Consider the following 23126-nt stretch of genomic DNA (forward strand, 5'->3'; position numbering starts at 1 on the left):
CCTAAATTAAAACTTGCTTAGAAATCACGCCATGTGGCTAATTGAACACTGTTCTGAAATACGTGAGGGTCAATGAGAGTTAATGTTCATACATGCAGACATTCAGGAATGATTTTATAACTCTTCATTAGAAATAAATAAAAACAAGTGTCATAGCCAAGAGGAACTGCTATGGACTGAATGGTGTCCTCTCAAAATTAATATGTTGAAGCCCTAACTCCCAATGTGATGCTACTTGGAGATGGGGTCTTTGGGAAATATTTAGGTTTAGATGAAGTTAGGAGGGTGGGGCCCTCATCAAGGGATTAGTGCCTTTATAAGAAGGGACATAAGAGTCACATGAAGACAGTGAGAAAGCAGCCTAGAAGAGAGGCCTCAACAAGAACCAATCATGATGGCAACCTGATCTCAGACTTCCAGCCTCCAGAAGTGTGAGAAATAAGTTTCTGTTGGATAAACCACATAGTCTATGGTATTTGTTATGGCAGCCCAAGCTGACTAAGACAGGAATCTAAGACACAAGGATTAACTAATATATGATATCCCAGATGGGGTCCTGAACAGATAAAGGACATTAGGTAAAAATTACGAAAACCTGAATAAGGTATGGACTTCAGTTAATAAATGATATGTCAATACTGGTTTCATTAATTATATATATAAAAAGTATCATGCTAATGTTAAGACACTGATAATGGGTAAAATTAGGTGTGGGATTTTGGGCCACTGCACTCCAGCCTGGGCAACAAGTGCAAGACTCTATCTCAAAAACAAATTAATTAATTAATTAAAAAATGATATGACGGGCTGCTTTTCTGTGGGAGATGGAAGACACAGGCTTTATTTATTTACTTACATGTTTTAAGTAAATTCTATTTTTCTAAAGTAGATCTCAGCTTACTGCGACCTCCATCTCCCAGTTTCAAGCGATTCTCCTGCCTCAGCCTCCTGAGTAGCTGGGACTATAGGCATCTGACAATATGCCCATATAATTTTTGTAGTTTTAGTAGAGACAGGGTTTCACTATGTTGGCCAGGCGGGTCTAGAACTCCTCACCTCAGGCAATCCACCCGCCTTGGCCTCCCAAAGTGCTGGGGTTACAGGTGAGAGCCACTGCACCTGGCCCATATCTTTTTCAGTATAAAACACTTTCTGTTATTAGCTATGATGTATGATAAATCTGTATCCATTAATGTCAGCAAAAAAGAAAATCCCCATATGCATTGTCTTTGCTATTACTTATAGAACCTAAAATTGTACTGTGTAGTTAAGGTCTATTACTATATATAATCTAATAAGAATCACTTGGTATTTATAATCACCACTCATTAATACTGATCACAGCTTCTTGAAAACATGTAGAGGACACAAACAGACAAATCACAGACAAGAAAATAGAACTGACTAAACAGGAAATGTTAAAAGTGTCCCATTTTACTAATAAAAGAACTGTAAGCAACAGCAGTGGAATAATTTTTGTTATTAATACATATCAAACTCCCAGAAAAACTTACAGAAAATATTCAGGCTGGCCAGGACGGGAAAGCCAGCACTTTCATATGGTGCTGATGACCTATAAACTAGAATAAACGTACAAAAACCAAGTGACAGTGTGTATAAAGACACATGAAAATAGTCCCAGCACTTCATCTTGTTCTGGGACTCTACTCCAAGGACATACTCAGACCTGGGAGCCAAGACCTACAAATACGCTCTGATAGACATCCTCACTTATAATCTGAATGACAAAGTGGTAAAATTAGTGTGTAAAATTAGTGAATCAGAAAATAAGCTAAGGAACTACAGGAGAAATCATTATGCAGTCATTAAAAAGGAAGCTTCTCTATCTGTGCTTATAGCATGTTAAATGAAAATACAGTTGCATTCAAGAGTCAGGGATGTAAGAGAACAATGCTAATAATTTTCTCTGGGTGAGAGACTGGGCAGTGATATGGTTAGACTTTGTGTCCCCATCCAAATCTCATCTTAAATTGTAATCCCCATAATTCCCATAATCCCCAAGTGCCAAGGGAGAAACCAGGTAGAGGTAACTGAATCATGGGGGTGGTTCCCCCCATGCTGTTCTCGTTTTAATGAGTTCTCACAAGATCTGATGGTTTTATAAGGGGCTCTTACCCCTCCTCTTAGCACTTTTTCTGCCACCTTGTGAAGAAGGTGCGTTGCTTCCCCTTTGCCTTCTGCCATGATTATGTTTCCTGAGGCCTTCCCAGCCATGCTGAACTGTGAGCCAATCAAACCTCTTTCCTTTATAAATTACCTGGTCTCAGATAGTTCTTTGTAGCAGTATAAAAATAAACTAATACAGGCAGTTTGGTTTCTTCATCATACATTTGTATATCTGCAGCTTCTCCACACGGAATATATTGTTCCTTCAATTAGAGGTTCAGAAATAAGGTTAGTTTTCACTTAGCCTTTCACTACTTTCTTTTCAGCTTATTTACTTCAACCCATTTTTAAAAGTTGTTATACTAAATTTCTTTGAAAGGAATACCTAAAGAAAACTCAGCAGTCAGATGAAACTGTCTCTTCTTCTGAATGTGCCCCTAGTTGTGCTCTAAGTTCTTCCCACGGTGGTCAGGGAATGGGAGGGTCATTGTCCAGCTGTTCAGGACAGGGCTGGGGCTTCTCTCTCTCTCCACAGACTTGGACTTCAGAGGCAGAGAGATGATTAATACATCTCCGTTCCCTCAAAGAGTTCCAACTGTAGTGAGAGGGAAAGTCCCTTGCCTCAAAATTTCTCCTTCTCATCTCATAAAATCTAACTCAAGGGAATCATTGTTTTGGGTTAAGTATTGCTCTCACCTTGGGTTCTGTTCAATTTTAAGTCCTGCTGGGAAGCAGGACAAATTAACTAACTCTTTCATATGACTCAAATAACTTTCCTTTATGGGAATCTGTAAAGAGGAAAGGGAGGAAACATATAAACGAACATCCAAGGAATGCAGAAGAAAAATTTCCCCTACTTCACCAATCTGTTCGGGACAGTCCTGGAATGTTGACTTAAACTGAACTCTAGTAAGCTAGGAAAACATGTTTCCATGAAATAAGACAGGGTGAGTATCATTCTATATAGACTTGTCATCCAAGCTTATTAGAAACATGCAACAGTCCAAGTAGAAAGACAAAGGATGCAATCCTACAATATAAACAGAAAACCATGCTTCAGAAAATGTTCATCCTAGACAATAAACAAATGTGTGTTTATACACATATGCACATGCACATGCAGGTCAATCTGTGCTCAACGTGACCAAAATAACACAGTAAATTGAAATTTCTCGAAAAATAACCTAAACTGCCATCCTTTAAAAACCTAAATCTGAGACAGGCCACCTTCTCCCTTCTCAAAGAGCTGCCATAGACACCAACTGAACTCTGAGAAGACCAAAATTCCTTCTGGAGTCCTCATCCATCAGGTTATTTTTGTTAAAGGAGGTTTCTCTCCCAAGATTGATTAATTCGGGTATCACTGAATTTATATATTTATCACTTGCTTATTTATATAAACTCCCAATGTATCTCTTGATCCATTGGTTTTTATTTTCTACTAAGCTGTCAGAAATACTTTTAGACTTCAATTTAGAAAGGAATGTTATACTTTCATTTGGGAAAATATATTAAATTTTATATCTCATTTTCTCCTTTGCTCTAGATAACTCTTTCCTCTTGCATTTTAAAGGGTTTTATTAATAACTTTGTTTGTAACTGAACAACTGTTATTAGCATTTCTGGCTCAGGTGAAGTCTAAATCCATTAGCACACATTTCTGTATATAGACAACTATCTTGAGAGCTGGCACATTCATTAGTAAGCCTTGTGAACAAACAGTACTTGTTCTAACAGAAGACAATAAATTAGCAGAAATCTGTGATCATGGCTTGTTCTCATTGCCACTAGAGTCCTGGCAACTGAATTCTCTCTTCCACCAAAGGCAATAAATGATGCTGATCCCACACACATATTTAAATCTAGTTCAGGCAACTAGTAGTTGGTTTAAAGCAGCATCTCTCAAAATTTTTGTACTGTGTCCCACATACTTATTTTAGACTTCACCCGGCACATATACAAACATAGCTGATATCAAAGGTCCTTGAAAGAATACTTACCCTTTCTAATATGTAATACTAATATTTCTATGTCTGTTTTTTTGTGGGGAGAGAATGCCAGTTGTGACACACTAAATTGATTTCACATCCTTTTAATGAGTTAGAACCCACAGTTGAAAACCATTGATTTAAAGTCCTGTTACTTAACGGGTTATGTTGTTAGGACTCACAGTAGCACAACAACTCAGTATGGATCTGTCCCTAAGACTTTCACTCTGTTTTCTTTTCACTCTACTCTTCCCGACTCCTCAACACTGTCCTTTGCACATTTTTCATTCTACTTTTCCTATATTCATTCAGCTCATGGTTGCCAAACCACTTGTACAGAACAAGTCTCATCAAATATAGTGGAATCAAAGAAATCGTTTTCTTAGACTCTCAGAGTCTGTGAGTCAGGAATTCAGAAGGAGCACATGGGGTGGTCAGTCTCTGCTCCATGATGTCAGCAGCCTTGGCAGAGAAAACTGAAGGTAACTTGGTGGCTACATCAAAGGCCACACACTCACATGTCTGGCTTTGATGCCACTGATGACTGCACCTCTTCCTAACGGCATGGTGACATCAGGAATGCTGCAAGCTTTTGACATGGGCTCCAGAGACAAGCATCCCAGCTCACAAGGCAAGAAACTTCTTTCAGAAGCAATATGATACTTAATACTGGATTCTATTGGTTACAGCAAGTCACAAATCCACTTAACTAGAGGACAAGTGAATTGGACTCTACCTCTTAATGGCTGAGTGGGAAGATTCGAAAAGAACATGTGGTACTGAAGATATTGTGACAGTTATCTTCTAAATTGCTATTAGCCATTCTCTTTTGTACAAAGAGTTAACAGTTCAACTCCACAGTTCTTAATAGCAATTTCAGTGATTATATATAATTTTACATACTCCACTGCTTCTTTCTCCCTCTCATCCCTAACTACATGAAGCTCCCTTGGAAGCTCCTAGGTTGCAAATAACCATCTTTCCTTTCATACAAGCTAAGCAGTGTTCCCATGACTAGAGAGGTAGCATCAGAATTTGAAGCAGCAATTCTCAAAATGTGCTCTATGAATCACTAGAAGCTCCTAAGACCCTTCTAGAGGTTCACAAAGTCAAAATTATTTTCATAGCAACATTAAGACATTATCTGCCTTTTTACCATGTTGACATTTACACTAATGGCACAAAAGCAAGGAGACAACTGCCAATGCCTTAACATGAATCAAACGTAAGGCAGTGGCCCCAAACAATACCAATACTCATTGTATTTTTCACAGCCACATATTCACGGTTTTTAAGAATATCTCCAACCCCAGTTAATGCTCCCCTCCCTGTGTCCATGTGTTCTCATTGTTCAACATCTGCCTATGAGTGAGAACATGCAGTGTTTGGTTTTCTGTTCTTGTGTCAGTTTGCTGAGAATGATAGGGTGGATGGTGGGGAGCTAAGGGAGGGACAGCAGTGGGTGGGGAGGTTGGGAGAGATAACATGGGGCGAAATGCCAGTTATAGGTGATGGGGGGATGGAGGAAGCTAACCATATTGCCAAGTATGTACCTACGCAACCATCCTGCATGATCAGCACATGTACCCCAGAACCTAAAGTACAATTAAAAAAAAAAAAAAGAAAATTCATGAAAGTTAGACAAAAAAAAAAAAAAATATATATATATATATATATATATATATATATATCCAACAAAGCAGTAAAATTCCTAATTTTATTAAACACCAAGATTAGTACATACCTTTTTAATACACTGTGTGATGAAATATGAAATACACATAAAGCACTTCAGCTGTATAGCAGAGAAGACGCTTGTAGAAAAAGAAAAGCACTTGTGGGGTTGTTTGAGCTGTGAGATGAACGAGCCATTGTTTTCATGGACCCTCCCTGCTTCCCCCTGCCATGTTTACTTAAAAGAAAAACTAATTAACTGTGGTTAAAAAAATGGAAAATGGCACACATTTTCTAAAAAATAAAGCAAGCATTTAAGGGAAACAACTAATGAATTTATTGTCAATGATAACGAATTTATTGTCAATGATAAGATCTGAGCATTGACATGAAAATTAGAATTTTAGAAAACTTCTATCTGGCACTCTGAGCTTAACAGCTTCCCAATACTTAAGAGTTTTCTGATGAGATCGGTGGTGATATAAATAAATGTGGTATTTTGATATTATATAATTAAGTCAATATTTACGAAGTTTACATAATCAGTAAACCACTATTTCCATATAATCAATGCATAATATTAGAAAATCATATATGGGGGGAAGATCCATTCAAACTTCAAGACAGGTCAACAGCTTTTAATGTTACAGAACGTGGTCAGGTTTACTGATATGGTTTCAGATTCCACATCGGAACTAACCTTCAAGAAACTACCAAATGCCAACTTTTGATGTAGTGCAAAGAATACTCATGATCATCTGAAAAAGCTACTAAAACAATCCCTCTTACCCTTCCCTAGTACATAGCTGTGTGAGTCCAAATTGACATTCAACCAAAATGATATAGCTCTAGGAGTTAACATAGATGCAAGCATGGAAATCAGATTTTTTTATTAAGCCAAACATTAAAAGTTTCACAAAAATGTTGCCATTCATCTCATTTTTTTGTTGGAAAACATTAATTTTTCATAAACTTATTTATGTGGACACATATTGTGCTTACTACTGGTATTTAAAATGAATTATTGATAAATTATGTTATAAATGTTAATGAATTATATTGATATGTTCAATTCTCAGTTTTAATTTCCAATATGGTAAATATTGATAGATATAATCCATAGAAACCAAAACTCTTTGGGGTCCTCGATAATTTTCAAGACTCTAAATAGGTTTTATTACCAAAAGTTTAAGAATCACTAGTTCAGAGTATGAATTTAGGGGCCTGATTGCAGAAACTTAAATACTTACTATCCCACGGACTAGCTGATATTTAAGTAAGTTGATTTCCTGTGCTTCAGTTTCTTCATCTCTTAAGTGGTAGGAATAATAATTCCTTCTTCACAAAGTAGGTGTAAAAAGGATGATATGAGATAATATACATAAAGTGCTTAAATGGTTTTTTGGCATGTAGGAAGTTCCCAGTACACCAGTCATTCCTATTACGGCCCAGGAACTATCACTGAGCCTTGGAAACCCCTCTCCCATGACCCTGCTCTTTTTGATTCTCTCAGTCACTGCACTAATTCTAGTCTTCAGTTTCTTCTCTAGTCTATGTCAACAGTGTAACTGGATACCTGCCACCAATTCTGCAAATTTTTATCCTATTTGTGGCCTCCTCTCCTAAGCCACAGATTCATTCATGGCTTTTCCTTCTCAGAAACCAAAGCCATGTGTCCATTCTGACTACAAGCAAGGCCTAAATTCATTAACCTGCCATCCAAGGCCCTCTATGATTTGGGTACCTGGAAGAACACTGGTTCTGCATATTACTTCATGCTAGTGCTAAAACAACAGGAGCTATTGTCAAGTAAATTTGGGAAACTAATTGACTAATCTGATTTCCATCCTGCAGTCTTTTCAGAACCCTTCACATGTTCATGGGCACCGTATCTTTGCAAGAACACAGAACACCACATGAGCTGAAGTTTGCTGACCAGGAAGTCCTGTTTCAGGATATGTCTCAAGGAACTAGTGGTCAAAGGAACATGTTTGAAGGAACACCACTAGTTTTATCTCCCAGCATTTATGAATAGTAATTTCATAAATTTGCCATGCTTCCTGGTATTTGTGCCTTCTATTCACCTTTCAAAGAATAGTCTATCTCATCATCTGCCCTATTATTTCCAAACACTCAACATACATACCCCTCTTCTCTGCAAAGCCTCCTAATTTCTCAAATCAGAGATACTTTCCTTTTGTGTTCCTCTACTTTCATTGAACTAAAATTCCCACCTTCTGTTTTGGTTTGGTGGGTAGTTAGTGTTTCTTTTGCTAAACTGTGAAGTCTCTATGGGTAGGGAAATACTGTATTGATTCAGGTTAACACTTAACAAGGATCTCAAAAGCACAGGCACATGGCGAATAAACATACTCTTTTACTAAAGATTTAATTCAAAATTGTTCTGGATTACTACCTCCTTACATTTGAGTGAGATACTGAGTTCTAAAACAATGAGATTATCAGTCCACCTTATAATGGAAAGAATAAAGGAAAATCAAAATACCTGCGATAGGTCACAAAGCATTGCAAGCCATTTCAAGCCAAAGAGCAACCATGGATATAACTGATGCTCCTTAACTTATGTCATTCAACCACAAATATTTACTAAGTGCCTACTATGTGTCAGGCAGATGGTTAAGATACAAAGGTAAATAAGAAACAGCTCTTAAAGAGGCTCACAGCTTAGAAAGAAAGTGAAAAACACAGATAAATTATGATGGAGTAAGTGATTAGGGTAGACAAATCTACAGACGCTCTAGACGCAAAGACAAAGAAGTAATTAACACTGCCTGGAGGAATCAGGGAAAGTAGCACACGATAGACAGTGTTTGATTTGGGTTTTGAATAACCAGGAAGTCACAAGGAGAGAATAAAAGGCATGCCAGGGAAAGGGAAGGGAGATGCACAAGCACAGGTCTAGGCACATGTGATTGGCATTCTCACTGTGAATTTCCACCACTTTCTACTTTTCTTTTATGCTGTAGTAGGCAGAATAATGGTTCCCCAAAAGACATCTACATCCAAATCCCTGGAACTCATTAATGTAACCATATATGGCAAGGATTTAGCAAGTGTGATTAAGGATCTCGAGATGCAGAGATCATCCAGGATTACCAGGGTGACTCCTAAATGCAATCACAAGTGTCCTTGTAAGAAAGAAACAGAGGGATATTTGACACAGATAGAAAAGGAGAAGCCCACATGACCTTGGACACAGACATATAGTGATGCAGCCCCAAGCCAAGGAATGCCAGCAGCCACCAGCAGCTAGAAGGAGTAAGGAATAGTTTCTCCCTTACAAACTGCTCTAGAGTCTAAGGGAACTCCACTCTGACAACACCAACTGTAGAAGGAATGTGTGTTATTTTATGCCCCCATTTGTTGTACTTTGTTACAGCAGCAATAAGAAACTAATAAAGATGCTGTCTACTATCTGCCTCCAATACCATTTGCTGACATCCGTAGAGAACACTGGAGTAGCCTCATACTTTGTCCACCAACCCCACCTCCTACAGTCATCCTAGGTAATGTCCCTGTCCATGCAGATAATCCACCTGATACGATTTGGCTCTGTGTCCCCACCCAAATCTCATCTTGAATCGTAATCTGAATATAATCCTCATGTGTCAAGAGGGGTTCTGGTTGGAGGTGACTGGATCATGGGGGCAGTTTCCCCCATGCTGTTCTCATGATAGTGAGTTCTCATGAGATCTGATTGTTTGATAAGGGTCTTGTATTTCCCCTGTGCTCTGTCTCACACCTGCCACCATGTAGGACGGCCTTGCTTCCCCTTCATCTTCTGCCATGATTGTAAGTTTCGTGAGGCCTCCTCAGCTATGGGGAACTGTGAGTCAATCAAGCCTCTTTGGTTCATAAATTATCCAGTCTCAGATATTGTTTATAGCTGTGTGAAAACAGACCCACCCAACACCTGAAACTCACAACTCTTTGAACAACTCCTTGACTCCCAGGACCTTTTCTTCCTCCGTGCCTCAATTTCATACCACCATAGACATGCTCAGGGCCATGTTACCAGTAAAACCAATTCCAGTATCCTCCCCTCTGACTACCAATTTCTATTCCCACAGCTTTCTCAGTTTTCAAACTTGACAAAACCTCCTATTTTTAATTCCTCCATTATCCCACAGTCTACAAGGCTCTTGAGCTCCATTACTTTCCCTTCCCCAGAGTCATCACTGCACCAACCGCCTCTCAACAGAAACATGCAGATTTGCCAATAAGTTCATGAGGCATCAGGTCTTTCACTTGCCTGGGCTCCTTCAGAGCTATGGGAGGGATTCCAGCAATGTGTTCACATGGCTGTATTTCTTTTAAACTTGCGGAAGTGAGATATCTTAACCACAATCTACTAAACCTGCTGTCTCTTTCCACTTTAACTTCCTCTCTGTCACACTTCCTCCCATGGCAGTTACCACTGGAGTGGCCACAGGCATTTTTGAAATTCAGCTAAAGGGAAGCTGAGTTAAGGACACAATTGGTTTGTGTCCAGCATGGTATATTTATGTGGTTTGTGGTCATTTCTGTGCATAGCTGAGTCACTGCCAGTCTTTACAGTGCAGAAAGAGCTTCCAAAAACACTCTTAATGCCCACTATGCATCTGTAACTCGGATGCTAACAGGAGATGTAAGAGCAGCAATGCCACAGCACTCTCAAGTGTCCTATGGCAAGCACTCTCAGTAGAATCAGCATTCTGGAATCAGGACCCAATGTCTGGAAAAGTCTTCCAATCATCAAGCATGTAAAACTGTAAGAAGAGGATTCACTTCTCATTCACACAGTCAAAAATGAAATTAGGGGCTCTCCCACATCAGGGACATACATGATAATGCAGTATATGCAATTATAAATGTACCTTTCCTTATGTTCCTTTTCATTTTGGAGAATCCTGCAAACTAACTTTATCAGAATTCCTAAGTTTATAATTCTCAAACAAAATTATATGCAAATCACATCAAAAAGTGTAAACAAATAATCAGTAGGACTTTGGATTTCTGGCAATTAATGAAGAGGACTGCATCATAAGAACATTAATAAAGTACTTAAATTACTTCCTGATTTAAGAACAAAGTATATCAATGCAGAAAACATAAAACCTGCACTTTACCACTAAAGTTCAATGACAACATTCAATTCAATTCAAAGAACATTTGATACTGATCACTTCACAAAAAAACTTGAAAAGTACGGAAATTTTATAGCTTGCTTGTAAAAACACCTTCACAGAGGCTTTCCAAAGTTGGACAATGATTCTAAAAATTTACATGATGAGCTGTGAAGAAAGCTCTTCTAAACTCTTAATAATAGAAAACTAATTTTGAGTCACCATGATGCTCTCTCTCTGGAAATACTATTTCCAGATTATTTTCATATGACAAAGAGATCAAAGAACATGCAACAAAACCTGTGAGGAAAAATATTACAGAGGTGTGTCAGAGAATTAGTATTATATTATTTTTATGGATTTCATAATGTTTATAATATTTGTCAGCTCTTAAAATTTTATTGTCTTTTCCTTTCTCATTTAAAACTTTTACTTTTGCGTGTAATTTTGTACTTTTTTCCTAAGAGGAACCCACAAAACCAAATAAGCTTGAAGTCTGTAAAATTAAGATCAGTCTTTGACAAACATTCATCTTCCTCAACTCCTTGCTTTGAGGTCTTAACCCCCAACTCTGGATTAATCTCATCAAACAAATGTAAAAACAATTAACTGATCAGAAAGGCATCCTTTATAACTCCCCCTAAAATAAACAATCCAGACAAGGATAACCACTGATGTATACAAAAACCATAAGGCAAAAAGTTACTGGAAAGAAGTTAGTTGCATGATGTCCAAGTGTCATCTCATATAGTACTTGCTAATTCCAAAGGGATAAAGGTGCCCTTACAATGGAGACTGCCTTAACCAAGTGATTAAACTTACAATTCCTAACAAAGGGACAACCTGGCATTTATGTCCTTCCTGATGTAATGCAATATGTATCTTTCTTATGGAGTATTATGGCAAAAAAAAAAAAAAGTTTAATCTGAATCTAATTAAGGCTTTAGACCTAACTTTCAGTTTTCAGAAATGCGAACTTGTTTAACTTGTCCCTCTATCCCTTCCAGAAATGCAGGGGATAGAGGGACAAGTTAGACAAGCCCAAAAGGAAATAGCAGATGAGTCTAGAGTGTGGGATATTCTACACAACACAAGGCCTGATCTCTTTAAAATGTCAATTTCATGGAAAAATAAAACAGTGGAAAGGATGTACTGGAGTAAAAGAATAAAGAAATATAATAATCAAAGGTAATATGTGATTTTTGGATCCTGGTTCTCCTTTGGCCACAACAGTTATCAAAGAGAACTGAACACTAGGAAAATTTGAACATTAACCAATTACCAAACAACATTAAGGAATTACTGTCAATTTTCTCTTGCACAACAACAGTAATGTGGTTTTCTAAAATTTAATTTTATGTTTAAATAATGCCTGATGAAGTTTTTAGGGGTGAAGTTACCATGTTTACAACTTACTTTCAAATGGTGCATCAACTTTTCTTTATGTTTGAAAATTTATAAATATTTCTGAAAATAAAAAATTGAAATTAGTAGAAAAATAAATTTTTAAAAATTGAAATTGAAAAACAAGTACATTGAAAATTTTATGGTAAAAAATTGAAACAATTAGAAGAATAAAGATATTTTTCTCTCATTTAATCAATCTAACCAGAGTTTTTAGTTGAGTCAAAGTAATTTTATTCTTGCCAAATATTATCAGTGAAGCGGTATCTAAAGCCTAGGGGGTAGTGCTTTCAGCTGCCATATTTTACCAAATACAGTGGATCCTTGAACAACATGGGTTTGAACTATGCAGATCCACCTACATGAGGATTTTCTTCCACCTCTGCTACCCATAAGACAATAAGACCAACCCCTCCTCCTCCTCCTCCTCAATGTGAAGATGATGAGGATAAAGACCTTTATGATCATCCAGTTCCACTTAACAAATAATAAATACATTTTCTCTTCCTTATGATGATCTTAATCATATTTTATTTTCTCTACTGTAACAATACAGTTTATAATATACATAACATACAAAATGTTCATTACTTGACTGTATATGTTATCATTAAGGCTATTGATAGTTAAGTCTTTAGGGTGTCAAAAATTACACACAAATTTTTGACTACATAGGGGCTAAGCACCTCTAAACCCCAAGTTGTTCAAGGGTTAACTGTAATACCCCAGGGCCCAAATGCAGCCATGCCCTGCTTATTTCATATTTTCAAGTGGCTTATGAGCATTTTTAGATTGCTGTCATTCAGGATGAAAAAAATCAAGTAGGAGCAAAGGGAAGTACGGAGTAGAAGTCAAACAAACAAATAACAGCTGATCTATTAATTTTAGAAAGAAAAAGAAATTAGGTATGATTCTATTTAGGAACAGTGTACACATTCAGTGATTTATTTCATAATAAAAGGGTTGAGTACTTCTTATTGTTCACAAAGAGGTCTTTCGCATATGACTCCTTAAAACTGATTTATTAAACAGAGAAGGTGAGTAATATCCCATTTCACAGATGAGGAAAATGAGTCTCGGAGAGGCTGTGTACCTTGCCCGAGGTCCCACGGTCAGTATGTGAGCCTGGCCCCCTCACATTTAACTGCTATCCTCTAGCATGGTCGCTGAGTGGCTGTCTTACTCTGGTGATGTTCACAATTCTGAACTTCAGTTTTCTGCCTAGATAGCCTAAGGCTCAGATGAGAACACTCAGAGGTTCATAATTTGGCTAGAAGGTAAAACCAGGCAACAGATTCCCCTTCCTCCCATCAACAGAATCTTGGTCGGGGTAGGAGGTGGGAAGGGACAGGAGCCAGGTCTAGGAAGGAGGCAGCAGAGGTGGCCTGCACATCTCCCTCCTGGGACACCTCTTCAGACACTATCACCTGTCAGGGTCCCAGGACATGAAGAAACATGGAAAGCTGGGTATGAGACAGAGCAACCACTGAAGTAAGTACACACAGAGACTGTGAGAAGCAAAAGCACCACGTGAATGGGTGAGACTGCTTCACTCTGCGTCAAGTCCATGCCCCTCGCACTCCTCACAATGCCCAACAGCTGCCTATTTGGAGTGGCTTCCCTTAATAAAAATCTGGGGAAATTACTAATTCTGTGGCTTTCATAAAACACAGAGGTCTACCAAATGTTTGCTTTGGCAGATTTTTTTTTCCTCCCAAAGGGCAGCCCATACAGTCCTGCAATAAAGCAAGCTTTGTTCTAAAGATTTACAGTGTTTTCTCAGTGAAAATTCTAATTGACAGCCATCAGGCAAATAACAATGCATGGCAAAGAGAGCTCTAGTTTCAGCCATTCTTCCAAGATCCGTCTCAAAGAAGCACTCACTGCTTAGGTTTCCTGGACCAGTGTTTAGTGTAGTCTTTATTTGGACACATTATGCTTGGACATTAGAAGTTTATCATTCAAAGCAGTCAAATCTTAAAAATCAAAAGAACTTCAAGTTCAAAGACAAGAAATTTCATTTACTTCCCAGGCTCAGAATTACAGGTTCCTCCATGAAGAATATGCGTTATGACACAAAAATGCAACCATGCCTTTTCCATGTAAGTGGGGGGAACCCTAAAAAATGAAATGCATAATAAGCTCTTCAGAAGCAGTTGCATAAGGATATTAAATGCACCATTATTCAATGGATTCATCACAGGATAAAAGTTCAAATAGCAGAGGGAATGATTTTCATATGAATGTTGGGTGTTTCCAGTCGCATACAAGAGCCCATCATGGACACAGAGAACCAAGTGACATCAAGCAAGTCAGGGAAGCAGTGAGTGACAAGGTATAGAGAGGGCTGTTCAGATAAGGGACAGACATTACTGGATGCTTTTTCAAAGAAAACTTTGAAGATTTTGTGAGGCTTTCTTCGTGGAACTGTCAAAAGTAGCAATACAATTGTAAATGAGTGATACTCAGGGGCCACATCACTGCCATTTATAGGCCAGCTGCCAGTGGCTGCCCATGATGGGAAATTAGCATCAAAGAAGGACCAGGAGTTACCGGGCTGACACACAGCCCAATGAAAATACTCTCAAATAAGGTATGACACCCAGCACAGTCACACAAATCAAAACCAAAATAAAAACTGTCTAAAAAGAACAGTAGCAAATAGAAATCTTCCTTCTTTCTGAACCTTCCTGAATCTCTCCCTTTGCCAATGTCCAGTCCCATAGTGAAAATAAGCAAACATTATGCATTTCCAGTTGGACAATACAGATTAAGGAAAGTCAAGCTGGTGAAAGAGATGGAAAAAATAACACAACTTATAATTTATCTAAACAAAAAGCAGAGAAAGAAACTTATCCTCCTTTTTCTAAACAAAAAGCAGGGAAAGGAACCAAAGGAGAGAAGTGCAGCATGAATGGGCAGGAGCCCCAGACAGGAGTCAGGGCGCCTGAATCCTCATGAGGCTGGTGTCTACCACAAACTGTTGGTTGATAAGTTCCTTAACCTTCTGACCTTCCAAGTCCTTCTCGGTAAGGAAAAAAAATTCATCTAGATCAGCAGTTCTGAAACTGCACTTCTTTAAGCTCTAGGGTTTTATGGAAGTGCCTCCTCTAAGGAAGCCGCAGCAACACGGAGTAAGATGAAAAGGGCCTCATGCCACCACTCAACCCAGAAGACCTCAGAGCTGATCCATTTCACATTCTAAGAGTTAAGTAAAGCCTTTGGTTTAAAAAGTTCTATTACCAAGACTACTGACAGCTAAAATAAATTAAAAACATGAGATCAACATACCCTACAGCTTTTTAATCTTTAGAGTTATGTGGTTTCTATGTGCTTCTTTGGAATATCGCTTTCAGAATTAACTAGCTGATTGGCCGGTTAATATTGATCCTCAAATCTGTATAGCAGGTTCTCCTACTTAAAAAATGAGGAATCTGCAACTCATGTAAAACAAGTAACCCCAAATTATACAGCCCAATAGTTGACAAGATTCAAACCCAGAAATGTCTGACATTAAAACCATTAAGCTTGATTCTGTCCTAATAGATAAAGAATAAACTTCACCGTGAAAAACAGTTGGTTACTTCATTATTACTGCAATTGTTTTCTCCATGGAACATCAGGTTCTTCAACTGTATTCCCTAAAAGAAAACACTTACCCTGGCGAGCATAAATGAATAGCCACAAGTTCGACCCAACAAGCAAATCTGCTCGGTACAGGAAAGCCCAAAACGTTGACAAAGCCTCCAGGGCAATAATGGTTGTTAAGAACTTTCAAAGCAAACAAAACTCCTAAAAAAGAATAAAGAACACACAAATATCAACAATCCAAATATAGGAGCATCAACATTTACAAAGAAAGCTAATTAAAAGTAAAAATGATTTTCGATTACATCCAACTTTGTGCTTTGAAACATACCCTATTCCTTACAATCCTGCATTCAGTAAAAAGACGTTAAAGACAGTCATTCCTTTGATGTTTCTAAATATGGAAGTTCATATTGGTGCTCAGTATGCTACTAAATATGTAACACCTAAAATGTGAATAAAATACTAGCAATGGTATTAAATGCCAGTGAATTTTACACTATAAAATAGTTATGCTATATAAATTTTAACTTAATAAAAAAAATCAGTAATATGCATTTTTCTAACCTCTATGAAAAAACATCCTGAAGGCAGGGCATATATTCTTTCTTCTCCCATAATTAGATGCATAAGGACACATCTTGGAAGGAAAGGGAAAGGATGTCAGGAAAAGCAGAAGGAAGGATTAGATTTCCTTGTTTCAGAACTACTTCTCTCCTCCCCTTCATAGTCTAATATTTAGAACACCTAATTTTAATCCTGCTGGCAATTTTGGTTCCATTAAATATCTGTAAAAAAGAACTAGTGAGGAAGAAGATGAGAGACAACACATCACACGGCTAATGTCATTCAGACTGGGTTCAAATCCAAGCTCTAACGCTTCCTAGCTGTGCAGCCTTGTGTAGTAACCTCACTTCTCTGGGTCTTGGTTTTCTCAACTATAAAATCAAGACAATCCCTCAATGGGCAGCAGGTGATCAGAAAAAAAATTAAAAATAAAGAAATAAAATAAAATCAAGACAATCCCATCTCCACATGGATCTGCTGCATAAGTGAAATAGGTTAGGTTATGCAGAGTGACTATCATGACTCCTGCAACATGGCAAGCATGCCATGGCAGGGTATGGTACATTTATTAATGTAGTCATCAGGAGGCATATGCAGGACAGTTCTCCAGGTGGCACTGGGTCTATGTAGTTCTCCCCCTCCTTTCTTGCTTGTAGTTCACAAGAATAACTGTGGAAATGTGCTGGAAATCTAACACCCTGAGATAAAAAGGAGCTGGCTGAAACAGCCTAGTACTCTCCTCGAACAGGACGTCTTTCAAAGCTTTGCCCAGTGATTCATGTGATTCCCAGGTTTGTACCTGGCTGCTTCTTCGAGATTCCTTATCTTCATGTAAGGGGCACACACAGTCAAGACCCCAACAGCCCTGGGCAGCTTTTTGAGCCTAGAAGGATGGGCTTACAATGAAATCTAGGTTTCTGTTGTCCCTTGCTGCCTAACTGTATATATTAAATCTGCTTCATGTAACTTGTTGCATATGAGTGTGCTCTGTCTCGTCTGGTGCAGACAAGTTGGTGACCAGAGAGAGCACACCGAGTCTGCTTCACGGGCACACTCATCTTTTTAGAGAACTCCCTATTGCAAATACATCTGTGGGTCTTTCTGTGACCCTACCATATGGAGCTGGTACATGTTTCCAATATGATGTCTCTTACGAAACCACCTTCCAGCAGGTCCTAGTGTAGACTGTCAAAGAGTGAATGATGCAGTGTAATGTAGAATGCAAAAACTAGTCCCTGCTATGTTCCAGCCTCTTCTCCAAGATGCAAGTCTCAGCAGCCCTTGACCACTCAGAATTTGGTCCTCTCACCAACTAGGGATACTTCATAAAATTACAGCAGCTGCACCTCTCTTGCTTCCTTTATGCATGCAATCTCAAAATTTCATCTCCCTTACCTGAGAAACCTACAGCACAGCTCCTTTTGAAGTCAGGTTCATCCATAAATTCGGCAACAGCAAATTGCAAGAGCAGGTATACCACTCCAGTAAGTATGGAAAATGTGGTGATAACACAGGCAAACCATCTACTTCCCAGTCTTTTTTCTAGATTTATTCCTTTCCAGAGCATGGATGCCATATTGAAATATAAATGCCAATCATCAGCATGGTGAAAGGGAGACAGCAGTAATCGCTGCCAGTCGTTTTGCTGGTAGCACTTCTCCACGCTAAGGCAGGAGCTATACAGTGACTTCGGAGGATTCAAGAAGAACCAGATGTTGAGGGCCAAAGTTGCTAGCGTGACAGGTGGAATGTTATTGATCCCAACATGGAAGATTTGAGAAAGGAGCAGAATAAGTCCGGTATTTATCCCTCTTGATCTCCGCTGCATGGCCAGATATCAGGGAAATAGCTCAGCAATGGGAAAATGTGGTCAGGTGGTCAGGTTTTAGGTATCCGGAGAGATAAATAGACCTAAAACACAAAATACATGTGAAAAACCATCTTTTAAGAATTATTACATGGATAAGACATACTCACTTCAAGATAAACTCCCATGAGGTAAATGCTACTTCTCATTTTAACAGAAATATTTATGTTCAACATCTTCAAGAGTAATATATAAGATGCTGACTGACACCCTTCCTTCATTTTACATTCTAGAATAGAAATTTTATCCCAAATCCCAATGAATCAGTTAATGGACAGGTATGTTTTTCTCTGACAAACATGTCATGAAATTAATTTGACTTCCTTGTATACAAACATGTAACCTCATGAAAAGCCTATAAAGATAGTGTGCAAGTATTTAATGATTTCTACTCAGAATCCTGGCCGGGATTCTTTACCCTCTCCATTTTTTTTAAAATAAATATTTGATTTTGATATGTTAGAATGAGCTTGCTCCCAAGTTTTTAAACATCAACAAGTTTTAAGACACAAGCATACATTACCTTTAATCCCAATTTCCATGCTGCCAGATATCAACTGTCTGAACTCTATTTTCACAACAACTTACGCTTTTAGTTACCTACGACAAGCCAAATCCTGGATTGAAACACAGACCTTGTTTTTAAGAGGCTCACTTTCCACCAAGAAATAAACCAACAGCCACCACACAATGTTCCAAATGCATAAGAGACAGAACCCAGAGCACAGGCACACAACACAGCCTGAGGTGGTGATCTGACTATGGTCTTCAAGGGTGATCTGGGGTTAATGACAATGAGAAGTTCCATGGCCTACTAGCCCACTTCTCCATGCTGCTGGACCTGGGCTGGCATTGTGACACGCTTTGGCTAACAGGATGTGGAGGAAGGGATACCACATGAGCTCCCAGCCTACACTTTAAGATGATTTATAGGCTTCTCTCTCTAGAAACCATCTTAAGCAACCATGTGAACAAGTTTAGGCCAGCCTGCTGGGTAATGTAAGAAAGGCACAGACTCCAGTCACCCTGATGGTCCTGGCCACTAGTCAGCTACCACCCCAGAAGGGAAGCTGTCTAGCTGACCACACGTGCATAAGTGATTCCAGCTGAGCCCAGTCTAATTTGCTGACCCACAAAACAGTGAGCTAGATAAATGGTACTTGGTTTACTTCACTGAGCTTTGGAGTGGTTTGTTAGGCAGCAATTACTAATACAGGAATTACTACCTTTGGGAGTGCTATGGTTTAGGTGTTTATCCCTCCAAAACCTCATGTTGAATTTTTTTTCTTTTTTTGCTTGGTCACTTAGGCTGGAGTGCAGTGGCATGATCTTGGCTCACTGCAACCACTACCTCCTGGGTTCAAGTGATTCTTGTGCCTCAGACTCCTGAGTAGCTGGGATTACAGGCATGTGCCATCATACCTGGCTCATTTTTGTATTTTTAATAGAGACGGAGTTTCATCATGTTGGTCAGGCTGGTCTGGAACTCCTGACCTCAGATTATCTGTCTGCCTCAGCCTCCCTAAGTGCTGGGATTCTAGGCGTGAGCCACCGCACCAGGCCTCATGTTGAAATCTGATCCCAGTATTGAAAATAGAGCCTAATGGGAGGTGTTTGGGTCATGGGGGAGTATCCCTCACGAAAAGATGAACGCCCTCCCTGAGGTCAAGGGTGAGTGAGTTCTCACCCTTATTAGTTCCTGCCAGCACTGGTTGTTAAAAGAGACTGGCACCTCCCCACTTCCTTTCTTCCTCTCTCACCACATGATCTCTGCACATGTCAGCTCCCCTTTGCCTTCTACTGCAAGTGGAAGTGGCCTGATGCTCCCACCAGATGCTTAATTTTGAACTTTATAGCCAGCAGAACCGTGAGCTAAATAGACGTCTTTTCTTTATAAATTACTCAGATGCAGGTATTTCTTTATAGCAATCCTAAATGGACTCAAGACAGGGAAAGACTGGTTTATGCTCATGAAAAGAAGCTAGTAATGGAAGAGATGCAGCCAGAGACACAGATTAAAGATGCAAGAGATTAAAAAAAAAAAGAATCAATGCTTGGAGGGAAGAGTCTTTTCCTCTTAACAGAAAAAAAAAATTAGGTGTATCTGTGGATATTAAATAGATTAGGGGCAAAATGTTGAAAAAGTTCTCATCTAATGTTTCTGTTTTCTCTATGGAGACTACCTGACCCAAACCAAACAGGTAACTCACTCCTATACCCCAAGGATTCTAATATGGACTGCACACTGGACAATGCATGAGCTTTAAAGTGAAAAGGGGGCAGGATTTTCTAATTTTCTAGCTCTGTGACCTAGGGCAAATCACTTAAACTTTCTGAACTTCAATTTCTTTGCTTTAAATTAAGAATTATTAAACCTCCTTCCCAGGATTACTGTAACATGCTTGGAATAAAACAGTTAGAATAAACAGTAGCTACTACTTTCATTTCTATAAAGTAAACTCACTTATGTGAGAATTAATTCCTTTGCAAATGGTAACATCCTAAAAGACTCAAATGTACTCCTATGCCCCTATATGAATTCTTATTATCAACATCACACCAAAGCAATGTCCAGAAAAAAGTTACGCATACGTATATATGTGTGTATGCATACACACACACACACACACACACACAAATTAGCCATATATACACAAGTGCATGCACACACATATTATTGGCACAACTCCTTGTATTAGCACAACCCAAGCTTCTATATTTTTATTACTGTAGCTCTGAGGAATTCTTATGAGCTAGAAAATTTAATGAAATTTAAACTGAAATGCTCCCATAACTTTGGATAAATGTTATTTATCCAAACACCTCCCATTAGGCTCTATTTCCAATACTAGGGATCAGATTTCAACATGAGGCCAGGCGCAGTGGCTCACACCTGTAATCCCAGCACTTTGGGAGGCTGAGGCAGACGGATCACCTGACGTCAGGAGTTCGAGACCAGCCTAACCAACATAGTGAAACCCGGTCTCTACTAACATTTATATTTTTCACATTAGAACTCATGTCAATGTTCAACTTTCTACCTACTGTGACTTTTTTGCAATTCTCCTAAATTTATCAATATGTGTGCACACATGTGTGTGCGCACACACATAAATATGTATATTATACATATCAAACATTATTACCTTTCATAGGAACAATGAAAAAACTGGCCTTGATCATTGATCAATAAATCATCCACTTAAAAGAAATCACAAAATAAACCATTCAATACCATTGCCAACAGTGTCTTATGACACTGGGCTCTATGTAGCAGAAATTCAAAACTAATTACATTTTTGCTTCAGAAAAAGCTGCCCCTCAATTAGAATCATTAGTGATGAAGAGCATAGATAAAAGAACAGAATTCTCAGTCTTACTTCACATTGTGTCCCAGGTTCTGATCACACTTTCCTAAGTTATTTCTGGCCAAATGCAAAGGTGTCTTTCTGTCTGGATCCCTTCGCACCTCCCAGCTCTCCTCTGTTGACTCCTCCTGCTTCCATGGGACGCCTTGCTCTCCTGAGGCTTCCATCCTCCTTCCAATCCATTTCTCTGCCGCTCACTTCTGCTCTATCCCTACTCTCTCCTGCACACACTCAAGGGCTTCCACTTTCATGATTTTTATAATTCTTTTTATCAGGATGATTCCCACATTTCTATTTTTCAGCTTTGATTTCTCAGCAGTTTTCAGGTACATAATCTTAGAGGAAAATAAAGTCTGCCTGATGTCTTGCTTTCTGAAAACTGAATTATCCTTTCTTATAGAACAACAGTTCAGCCATTCCTCCTTTCACTCATCTATTTGATAAATATTTACCAAGTGTCATTTCACTCATCTATTCGATAAATATTTACCAAGTGCACTGGAGTCACAGCAAATAACAAAACACTTATATTCTCAGCCCCTAAATGGCCTACTTCTATTTGATGAAGGAAATAAAAACATTGTCCACAGGAAATCGAAAAAGAAGTAAAATTGTATGGCTTGACTTCTCAATGAATACATACTTAATGTGAAAGGAGATATAACCATAGCCAATGTGATAAGTGCATATCTTTGGGGCTCAACCTTCATAAACAAAGGCCACTTAGCGTGTCAGTGTAGGTAGAACATACGTTTTGAGTTTTAAGTAGCAAAGACAAATCAGTTCTAGTTCATAACAACTGTAGAGTAGTTTCCTTCCTAATCAGTTACCAAGTCAGCCACCCAAGGTGAGGGATGTAGCCTGTCACAAGACAACTTAGAATATCCAACTGACTCAGGTAAAGATTAAATCTGTAACCTGACCATGTGGCCCAGGGAGGCACAGTTCTAGGAACACCAAGGAAGAAAGACCATAATAAGAGAGCACTGACTATAAAAGGAATATTGTTAATGTCTTGCCTATCAGATAATACCCACAGAAATTTTTAGAGTGCTGCACTCTCTGAAAGACCACAGAGGCATCATCAATTATAGCAACTTATCTGTGAACTGAATACCTGTAAAATCTGTTGGGTTTTGGAAGTGGTTTATGTATTCTAACTGGTATCCAGACCACAAGACAGTTACCAGAGTTTAAGAAAGGGCAGTCCCTATGCTCCCTTACCTTACAAACATACCCTACCATCAGACTCAACATGCCCCAAACTGAACACTGAACTGTCCCTTCCAGATCAGCTCCTCCTCTCATGCTCACCACCTCAGGATACGGCATCTCCATCTATCCAGTTGTTCAAGTCAAAGTCTAAGTCGTAGAAAGATCCTTGACATGTCCTTCAACCTTAACCTTCTCACCCTGC

At 38.7% G+C, this 23126-nt stretch overlaps 1 protein-coding gene across 6 annotated transcripts in view; it reads right to left on the reverse strand.

The window, feature by feature from the left end:
- Nucleotides 1-23126, reverse strand: part of RHBDD1 (rhomboid domain containing 1) — a 159576-nt gene that overhangs the window by 111484 nt on the left and 24966 nt on the right. For all 6 annotated transcript variants that reach the window (XM_064372926.1, XM_012446201.3, XM_012446198.3 and 3 more), the window contains 2 exons: nt 17870-18385; nt 15979-16111 (listed from right to left, as the gene is read on the reverse strand). In XM_064372926.1, coding sequence (XP_064228996.1) covers nt 15979-16111; nt 17870-18302 — 566 coding nt within the window. In that variant the 5' untranslated portion in view covers nt 18303-18385. The remainder of the gene's footprint in view (nt 1-15978; nt 16112-17869; nt 18386-23126) is intronic.

The sequence above is a fragment of the Aotus nancymaae genome, unplaced genomic scaffold (genome assembly GCF_030222135.1).
Source record: "Aotus nancymaae isolate 86718 unplaced genomic scaffold, 86718_ANA_hifiasm-v0.15.2.pri h1tg000008l, whole genome shotgun sequence".
In the NCBI taxonomy this organism is placed as follows: Eukaryota; Metazoa; Chordata; class Mammalia; order Primates; family Aotidae; genus Aotus; species Aotus nancymaae.